Below are 10,619 nucleotides of genomic sequence, written 5' to 3'. Positions count from 1 at the left end.
AATTCTAATGTAGCAATCATGCGTTTTCCGAAACTTAAGTGACATGATCCAAACTGGATGTGCCAATAGCTTTCCTTTAAAAGGACCAGGAACCATCAGACTTCTTTCTTTTTTGTTTTCCAAAACCGGAAGTTATTAGTAATGCCAGACGTATAAATGACTGCATGCTAGTTGAGCTAAAGTCGTTAAGAGTTTCTGATCAGTGGTTTAATGTCTGTATAGCCAAAAGTAGACTATCCAATAAGACCTCCATGTATAGAAAACTTCAATGTCTCATAAGTAGCAGTATTACTTGGAGCCCCTATCACTGTTCGCAACTGTATTTTCATTTTGTTTTTCTTCATGTGGAAACGAATTCACTCTAGTTATGAAAGTCGAAGGCTGATATACGTTTAGAAGGAACTGCGTGAGAGCGCGGTTCACTGTCGATGATAGTAACGGCAAGGGAATACAAGTCTTGCTCGTTACAACACCAACTGAGTGTGCGTGTTCCCTTTTCAACAACAGCATCTACACCAGAGAGACAAAGAGTAGCTTATGAATCATAACACTTATCCATTTTCATAAGTCAGACAAAGACAACAATGCTGATTGGAACTGATACGTTTATATTTGGAGCCTTGATGTTAAACATTCTTGCCTGGGCGACTAAGACATGTACGGATCCAAGCAAATTTCCTTTTGTGCAACTCAATGTGACACTGCCAGGTTTCAGCTACGTTTCCATTTCAACTGAGGGCATCACCATATGCGTTGTGAATTGTCTGAAGAGGAAATGGTGCAAATCTTTTAATTTTAACCTCAGAAGTGGAGACTGTGAATTAAATTTTGCCACATCATCACACGGCAGCATCAACGCTACTCATCTGATGCCAGCGACTGGCTTTGTCTTCTCGGATATCAAACACTGGCCTCAGGTACATGTACCATTCCTCATCTTTCCTTCTGGGTTAGCATTTGTTTCCAGAAACGTTTGTAGTAAGTCTGGCCAAATATTCACGACAGTGACTTGATTATTGTGTGTTCCTAATATCACCCACTGGATTTTCTGGCCCAGGCTCGATGGTTAACCCATCGTCGTGAATATTGTTGGCAGCGTAAACAACAACACAACACCAATTTGGATAATTAGTTCATACGTGAGGTGATCAATATGGCAGAGAGACATCTTTGCATTGCAATCATTACATCATTGTGTATATTTTTTATAACTGCAGTATAATGTTAACCAAATATATATTTAAACACATTTTCTTGATGATCCAAATCAATGTTCTCTTCTTCCACTTTAGAAACCTTGCCAAATACATTGCTGTGGTCCAGATATTTAGTGTGACAATACATTTTGGGAAGCATGTTTAATAATTTGGCGCAACGCCAGTACTGATACGTACAAACAAACGTTTACAAATATTAATACCGACTCCCAAGACCAAACAATCCTGAGATACAAGGCAATCCTATATTAATGCGTTATAGGAACTTTCAGACTCACATCGCAAGTTTGGAATGAGCTTTCATTTCCGAACCATTGCATTTCATAGTCATCAGTCAAGGTTCATGATTTCACAGCATTGGATGCTGTCCTCCTTAATTATCCCGTCTCTTTTCCAGAGAATGGCTGGTGCTTGTGCGAATCACAACTGTACAGCCGGCAGCTACTGCAAAGAGATCGACGGAATTCAGTTCAGGTGTATCGGATATGGTAACACAATGTTTCTCCATAATTCCAAAGGGGACACAAGTGGCCGAGTAGTTTGCATTCACTGTTCAGAGTTACGCCTAATGTGCGTGCCATAAAACTATGCTTTTTTCCGAATTATATTTTTACCTGATTATATTTCAATGTTTGTCAGTACATACCTGTGCTTGTGGCCTTCACAAAAAAATGTAAGAACCCGTGAAGATCCGGGTTAGAATAGGTCTTTAGCAACCAATGCTTGTAAAAGGAGATTACGCTTGTCGCAAGAGGCGACTATCGGGATCGGGTTGTCAGGTTCGCAGACTTGGTTTATGCATGCCATCGTATCCCGATTGCATATATAAATGGTCGTGATATCAATCACTGGATTGTCTGTCCCAGACTCGATTATTTACAGTCCGCCGTCAAACAGCTTGACTGTTGGTGAGTGCAGCGTTAAACAACAAGAAACTAAACAAAATGGTGAGGTATGTCTCATTTCGGGCTCCCCTCCCACACCAGGCTAATTATTACAAGCTGTGATGATAATGTTTAGCTGAAATACTGTTCAAAGAAGCGTTAAAAGGGGCGGTGGGTAGTCCTGTGGTTAAAACGTTGTTCTATCATGCCAAAGACACAGGTTTGATTCCCCCGATCGATACAATGTGTGAAGACAAATCTTGATGTCGCCTGGCGTAATTTGGCTGATTTTGCTTAAAGGCTCACTTAATCAGAGTTCAATCTCTTTGTGGATTTGGTATGATGATATCCTACATTCACATAAAGCTTTGGTTTAAAATTGTATGCTGTCTCTCTCAAAGCATCATCATGTGGAAAAGTAAAGGAGTGTCACCCCTCCAGCCCCGATGGTGAATACTGGCTACGCCTGCTTAACTTTGACCTGTACAGAACCCGGATATACTGCTACAACATGAACACAGACACGCCCTTGGAGTACCTGACACTGCCCACTCCTAACTATGGAATTTACCCCAAAGTAGGAAATGTTTTATGCAGTGCCGAAATAGGTCTTACAGGGACCTGCACGGGCAGTGGAGGGGAGGTGTGGTACAACAAGATAAGAGTGCGAATACAGGTGAGATTTTTGTGATGACTTTTGCTCAGATATTAGACATACGCATACTTGACATTCGCGCCGATAACTTCAAAAGTGGGAACTCGTAGTAGAGCATGCCGAAACGAGTCTTCACAAGTGTGTCTGCTCGAGTATCTGCTAGCCGAAACAAGTATGTATGCTTGGATGTCTGCATGCCTTTGTGTGTCTGCTTGTCTATCTGCAAGTCGGCACAAGTGTGCTTGAGTGTCTGCTAGTCGGCACAGGTGTGTCTGCTTGAGTGTCTGCTAGTCGGCACAAGTGTGTCTGGCTGAGTGTCTGCTAGTCAGCACAAGGGTGTCTGCTTGAGCGTCTGCTAGTTGGCACAAGTGGGTCTGGCTGAGTGTCTGCTAGTCGGTACAAGTGTGTCTGCTGGTCGGCGAAAGTGTGTCTGCTTGAGTATCTGCTAGTCGGCAAAAGTGTGTCTGCTTGAGTGTCTGGTCGTCAACTAGTCTGCTTGAGAGTCTGCTAGTCGGCACAAGTGTGTCTGCTTGAGTGTCTGCTCGTCGGCACAAGTGTGTCTGCTTGAGTATTTGCTTGTCGGCACAAGTGTGTGGTTGAATGTCTACTTGTGAGCACAAGTGTGTCTACTTGAATGCTGCATGCTGTAACGCACACGCGTGTCTGTTTGTCAATCTGCAAGATTGCAGAAGTGGGTCTGCTTGAGTGTCTGCTAGTAGGCACAAGGGGGTCTGCTTGAGTGTCTCCTAGTCGGCACAATTGTGTCTGCTTTTCTATCTGCAAGTCGACACAGGTGTAACTGATTGAGTGTCTGCTAGTCGGCACAAGGGACTCTTCTTGAGCGTCTAGTTGTCAGCACAGGTGTGTCTGCTTGAGTGTCTGCTAGTCGGCACAGGTGTGTGTGCTTGAGTGTCTGCAAGTGTGTGTGCAAAGATGTCTGTTTGCACAGGTTTGTCTGCTTGGGTGTCTGCTAGTCGGCACAAGTGTGTGGTTGAATGTCTGCTAGTCGGTACAAGTGTGTCTGCTTGAGTATCTGCTAGTCTGCACAAGAGTGTCTGCTTGAATGTCTGCTAGTCGGCCCAAGGGGGTCTGCATGAGTATGTGCTTGTCGGCACAAGTGTGTGGTTGAATGTCTACTAGTGAGCACAAGTGTGTCTGCTTGAGGGTCTGCTAGTCGGCACAAGTGTGTCTGTTTGTGTGTCTTCTCGTCGGCACAAGTGTGTCTGCTTGAGTGTCTGCTCGTCGGCACAATTGTGTCTGCTTGTGTGTCTGCTACTCGGCACAACTAGGTCTGCTTGCGTGTCTGCTAGTCGACACAAGTGTGTCTGCTTGAGTGTCTGCTCGTCGGCTAGTCTTGCTTGATGACCTGCTAGTTGGCACAAGTGTGTCTGCTTGATGACCTAGTTGGCACACGTGTGTCTGCTAGTCGGCACAAGGGGATCTGTTTGAATGTCTCCTAGTCGGCACAAGTGTGTCTGCTTGAGTGTCTGCTACTCGGCACAACTAGGTCTGCTTGCGTGTCTGCTAGTCGGCACAAGTGTGTCTGCTTGAGTGTCTGCTCGTCGGCTCGTCGGCTAGTCTTGCTTGATGACCTGCTAGTTGGCACAAGTGTGTCTGCTTGATGACCTGCTAGTCGGCACAAGTGTGTCTGCTTGATGACCTAGTTGGCACACGTGTGTCTGCTTGATGACCTAGTTGGCACACGTGGGTATGCTAGTCGGCACAAGGGGATCTGTTTTAATGTCTCCTAGTCGACACAAGTGTGTTGTTGAGTATCTGCTAGTCGGCAAAAGTGTGCATGCTTGAATGTATGCATGCCGTAACACATACGCGTGTCTGCTTATCTATCTGCAAGTCTGCACAAGTGTGTCTGCTCGAGTATCTGCTAGCCGACACAAGTGTATGTGTTTGAGTGTCTGCATGCCGTAACGCACTCATGTATCTGCTTTTCTATCTGCAAGTCGACACAGGTGTAACTGATTGAGTGTCTGCTAGTCGGCACAAGGGACTCTTCTTGAGCGTCTAGTTGTCAGCACAGGTGTGTCTGCTTGAGTGTCTGCTAGTCGGCACAGGTGTGTGTGCTTGAGTGTCTGCAAGTGTGTGTGTGCAAGGATGTCTGTTTGCACAGGTTTGTCTGCTTGGGTGTCTGCTAGTCGGCACAAGTGTGTGGTTGAATGTCTGCTAGTCGGTACAAGTGTGTCTGCTTGAGTATCTGCTAGTCTGCACAAGAGTGTCTGCTTGAATGTCTGCTAGTCGGCCCAAGGGGTCTGAATGAGTATGTGCTTGTCGGCACAAGTGTGTGGTTGAATGTCTACTAGTGAGCACAAGTGTGTCTGCTTGAGGGTCTGCTAGTCGGCACAAGTGTGTCTGTTTGTGTGTCTGCTCGTCGGCACAATTGTGTCTGCTTGAGTGTCTGCTCGTCGGCACAAGTGTGTCTGCTTGAGTGTCTGCTACTCGGCACAACTAGGTCTGCTTGCGTGTCTGCTAGTCGGCACAAGTGTGTCTGCTTGAGTGTCTGCTCGTCGGCTAGTCTTGCTTGATGACCTGCTAGTTGGCACAAGCGTGTCTGCTTGATGACCTAGTTGGCACACGTGTGTCTGCTTGATGACCTAGTTGGCACACGTGTGTCTGCTAGTCGGCACAAGGGGATCTGTTTGAATGTCTCCAAGTCGGCACAAGTGTGTCTGCTTGAGTGTCTGCTACTCGGCACAACTAGGTCTGCTTGCGTGTCTGCTAGTCGGCACAAGTGTGTCTGCTTGAGTGTCTGCTCGTCGGCTAGTCTTGCTTGATGACCTGCTAGTTGGCACAAGTGTGTCTGCTTGATGACCTAGTTGGCACACGCGTATCAGCTTGAGAATCCGTTATCCAGCACAGTTGTGTCTTCTTAAATGAATGTTAGCCGTCGTCAGTGTGTCTGCCAGTGTGTCTGCCTGAGTGTCTGCCAGCCTATAAGAGTTAAGTGATTCTGCTAATGACACAAGTTAATACATGTGTTAGCTTGCTTTCTTCTAACATGTGAACACATATGCAAGTTTCACATTTAGAATGATGGGACCTAATATTTCTTTGATAACAACAATTGTGTACGATTCATTTGCATTTTGCTACACAAATCTTTCGTAATATCAGTAAACCTTCACAAGACGACAATGTTTTATTGTTACAGAACATGGTGGTTGTGCGAAACGACGCAACGTTTGCAAATTTAACCAACGTCCATTTGCCCTATGCCATGGCCAAGGATTGCTATGCACGCCACGACAATGGCGTTGTCAGCTCGTGTGGAACCCGGGGCGAGTTTACCGTCAATCTAACAGGAACAGGATGGGCAGTGAGAGCAGATGTATGTATCCACATATAGATTTAATAGCACATAAATATAATAAGAAACATAAATATGTAGGTCAATGTTTGTCTGTCATCAAAACGCAGCAACGCCAAAATGTCGTCACTCACCGAGTGTTCAACAGTAACTGTCCGTTACTTCCCACAAGTAGCTTGACATACGTTTCTTTTGAAGGACTACATTTTTGTAATATCAGACCATATAATTTAAACTAAATACCAGAAATGTAAACAAAAGCAAATGACTCAAGCAGGTTCCCAAAATACCCATCCATATTCAACACAACGACCAAATATTCAACCCTTGGGATTCCGGGCACTAAAGTACTCACGGAAATGAAAAAAAACTGTTTTTTCGACCTCAGACCTTAAATAAATGCAGTTAATATACAAAATATGTAAATATTCAAAAACTCAATTCGTACTTATTGGGCCTTGGCACAAATACAGCGTATCAAAGGTTTTTATGCCTTTTTACAAGTAAAGGTGTGTAAAAATGTGAATAAAACAACCTATTGTGAAACAGGGCATAACCAGGTGTAAGTAGATCAAGGTGAATGTCCATGACCTATGACACCTTGACGACAGGTGAGAACAGGTGCATAATGCCTATAGTCTGTTTCTGCTATGTCAATTTGGACTTAGTTTTATTTTTGAATGTTGAAAGTGACGACAAATTACCTCCTGTACAGAACATTTTGTATTGTTCACTGAGATCAAACTAGCAAATCCAGACTAGTACTTTTCGAGTTGTTTTGTTATGTCGTATTAACAGCGACGTAACACTTTGTGTCGATTTTTAAATTGAGAAAAACAGTTTTTTTCCAATTCCGTGAGTACTTCAGTACATGTACTCTGAGCCCTCGAAGACAAAACACGTCCTCTTTTCAGAAATGTTGTCTCATGCGACTTTGCCGATAAGATGAAGACACGAGCTTGTTACAGACGTTTTATGTTATACTGTTTGTTTATAAAACAGCAACCATGGATCGTTGAAGGATGGAAATCTGCAATAGAATCCATTGTTAGGAGTGAAAACGGTTCCGTCGTTCACTTGAAGTGTGGCGGCCGCCCTGGATGGTGTCACCCAAATGGCTCCTTAACTCTGACAGTTCTCCCAACTAAAGGTAACAAATGCAAATATTAATGTGATCTGGACCCAAGAAAGGGCACATGTACATATATTCGCCAGGAACGCGCCCAGGGAGCGGAAGGTCGGGGGCTGGATCCCCGACCGCGTCATATCAAATGACGTTGAAAGATGATACTTGTTGTTATCCTGCCTGGAGCTCGGGATTAAGGTTACAAAAATAGGGTCGGCTCGGAGTCAAAATACTGTGTCTGAGTTGGGTATTCATGTGCAAGTGTGGCATGGTATCTCAGACACACACACACACACACACACAGAGACACACACAGAGACACACACACACACACACACATAGGCATGCACGTCGCTATATAAGTGCAATAATCTTGAACATGACATTAAACCCCATTTCACCTCACCTCACCTCACCTCTACTCACCTCTACTCACCTCACCTCACTTTGTGTAACAAAATGCAAATGTGGACTGTTTATGGCAGATAGGATGTGCTCCTGAGATGCAGTATGTTGGTCACTACTTTTATCAAGAGCAAAGTGTCCCAGTCGTCTCATACTGAGATACTGAGTTCCTTCCTCTATGCGTGCCAGAAATCTATGATTCACCATAATTTTAAACGTCACGAATTCCGCTTTGACATCCTGTTACAAGAGAAAAAGACATTCTCCATATGTACATGCTACTACATGTTATTAAAACCATTGTAAGAATATGATGCCATCACAAACCAAAATGGTGTCAGGATGAGTCCCAGTAATTACCCCGCGTTCCATTTGTTGTGTGTTAGAGCCCTGCTCAGTCTCCAGGGTGTCCAGTGGTAGACACCTTCGACTTACCACGTTGTCACGTACGCCCTTATGTAACAGAAATGTTGTTCAAAGCGACGTGACATCTACGTCATCCCCTAAGTTATCCACTAGGCTGCCAGTCAAAATGCCTTTTGCAAAACTTATGGATACAATACTCACTTGAACATGCTTTAAATTTAGGCCATTGGGGAATTTGAAATAGATCAAGGCACTCCTGGAAACATACTATAATTAAGGGAATTCAAATATATTTTTTGATATTTAAAAATACTTTAAATACGTTTATATATGTAGTAGTAAATTTGTTTGAGGTGACATTATGTTGAATGGATATGGACCAACGATTACTTAATTCCAAAAGGATAAATTCGTTTGTTATGTGCTAAATTATACTGTCAGTCATGTTACATGTATTCTTCGATTGAGAGAATGATTGAAATGAGAGACATTTCATGGTACTTTAGATTTTGAAGAAAGAATTAACATAACCCCCAATCGGAGCTAATATAGCGTTTCCCTTTGCCCATGTAATCATTGTTCTTTATTAATGATCACAGAAACACTTTACCTACGGGACACGATCAAATATGAAGATTTTGAAAAGCAATGTAAAAAGCTTTTTTCAAATTAACAGCTCCGTTGCAACGAATGTCATTTTTAAGCGCCCCCATTCCCATTCCTCGCCCCTCGCCTTCACCTATAACTCGTATAAGGGTGTATACACAATACTTTGTTTGGTAAACCTGACTTAGTGTCTACACGGACAGCCATGAAAGAACCTGCTGTATCGTAAAAAAGATATTTCCTCCAAACGAGTAATTCCACTAGGTGTGTATGCTCAAATTGCTCTACGGCTATCCCTTTCTGATAGTTAATCCTGATAGAGCCCTTTTTCTTTGACATCAAGAAATCAATACACAATATATTATTTATAACAATATCACATAATACACGCATTTTATTATTTGACGTTGAAACGTATTATATATGAAACCACTCATGTCTAGATGACATGTAATAATCTCTCGTAACATGTTTTTGGTTTTTATAAAATCCATTTTGTTGTTATCTGGAACCCCGGATAACTCGAACTTTTTTTAGGTCTCCACGAGTTCGACACAGAAAGGGTCGACTGTATGTTATGTTGTCTATATAAGCTGAACGAATGATACAAATGTGACAGTTCAATCATCTTCATTTCAGTTGTTGAAGAATCGTCAGCCACAGAGGTAGAGTGCGTCTAGCGAGGCCGACGCTGACTGTACTGTGAAGCTAATCCACACCAATCTGGCTCATCCCAAGCACCCAGCCTCACAGAGAACCAAGCTGAGTCCGCATCGTAATCGTGCGATTATACATTATCAAGTCCTTCGTCTTTTACATGATGACTCTTAAACTTGAAATGGGTAGTATTTATCTATTCCGTATTTCCGTAATGACCGAATTAGGAACATGCCAGCAAAGCAACTTTAAACGCGGTATATTTCCGTTGTTGAAAGAACCAGGAGTATAGTTTAATCCTTTCATCCCACTCATACGAAGCAAAGTATAATGCATAAACGATCATTGCTTTGCCGAGAACGCACCGTGAGCTATAATTTATTTTAAAAGCAATCACCTTGCAGTTCTTAATAATCCATCTCTTCTCAGAGTCAGTTAACCCTGTTTTGTAAATTGAGGGTCGAGTCCTGATCTGTTAACCAGTCCTCCTCACCATCAACCAATTCGTGGTACTCGTTATATCTCTGACCGCGCAAATGTTGTTGTTTTTGTGAAAATTACTGTCAAACTGGTATGTGGCATCTCATTTTTACAGAAATGTACCATTTTGGTTAGATATTTTTACTTTGGAATAGCACTTTCTTTGGCATTTGATTCCCTTTTAGTGAACGTATTTCTGTCTGTGAAGTATGCATCATATCATGCTTGACGAACTGCCACTTTTTGCCTGGGCTGTTAAATCACTTTAGAATGACCATCGAGCTACATAGCATGTAACGGGCTATCCGCTTTGAGTGGATCAATGGTGCGAGAGAAGGTTCATTCGTGAAGGTTGTTCTCACTTGCGAGAGTCGCTTTGTTCAATTTCAAAAGTTTGAAATATAAGGTTAACCTGCGTATTTCATTTCTGAGATTTGATAGCAATTCTCTGATAAGGTTTTTAAAAGTATCTCGAAATCTGTAACTCCTATTTATATGCCGAGAAGCAAATTTTAATGATGTCACTTGAGTAGAAAAAGTAGTATGGTTAGAAATAAAGCAATCCTTATGTTTCTTTCTTGTTCTAATACCACAGCAAGGGAAATATCTCACATCGAGCTTTTGTAAACAGCTTTCACATCATGCTTATAAAATACGAGGTGTTGTTCAGATATATCATGCTTACACATTTGTAGATGTAAATAAAGTGTTCTTAGTGTCCCTCTGGCACATTGTCCATCTCTTCCATTGTACTTCAACTGACGCTATTTTCTTCTAACATGAAACAGACCTCTGTTAAATGGGTATAAAAACATGTGCGTTAACGGGATTCCATATGCATTGTTTAGCGTCATGCTGACAACAACCACTCAGAAAAACAACAAAATTGTTATGGTAGCGT

General features: G+C 42.6%; 1 protein-coding gene across 1 annotated transcript; it reads left to right on the top strand.

Annotated features, from left to right (window-relative positions):
• The first annotated feature begins 584 nt into the window (after positions 1 to 584).
• On the top strand, positions 585 to 9,261 carry LOC139473530 (A disintegrin and metalloproteinase with thrombospondin motifs 9-like). Its single transcript, XM_071256150.1, has 6 exons — positions 585 to 917; positions 1,615 to 1,705; positions 2,503 to 2,777; positions 5,923 to 6,099; positions 7,081 to 7,228; positions 9,221 to 9,261. The coding sequence occupies exons 1-6, from the start codon at positions 585 to 587 to the stop codon at positions 9,259 to 9,261; spliced, it is 1,065 nt and encodes a 354-aa protein (XP_071112251.1).
• Positions 9,262 to 10,619: the final 1,358 nt, after the last annotated feature.

Source organism: Haliotis cracherodii, unplaced genomic scaffold (genome assembly GCF_022045235.1).
Source record: "Haliotis cracherodii isolate W230 unplaced genomic scaffold, xgHalCrac1.p SCAF_29, whole genome shotgun sequence".
NCBI lineage: Eukaryota > Metazoa > Mollusca > Gastropoda > Lepetellida > Haliotidae > Haliotis > Haliotis cracherodii.
This window is presented reverse-complemented; position numbering and strand designations above follow the sequence as displayed.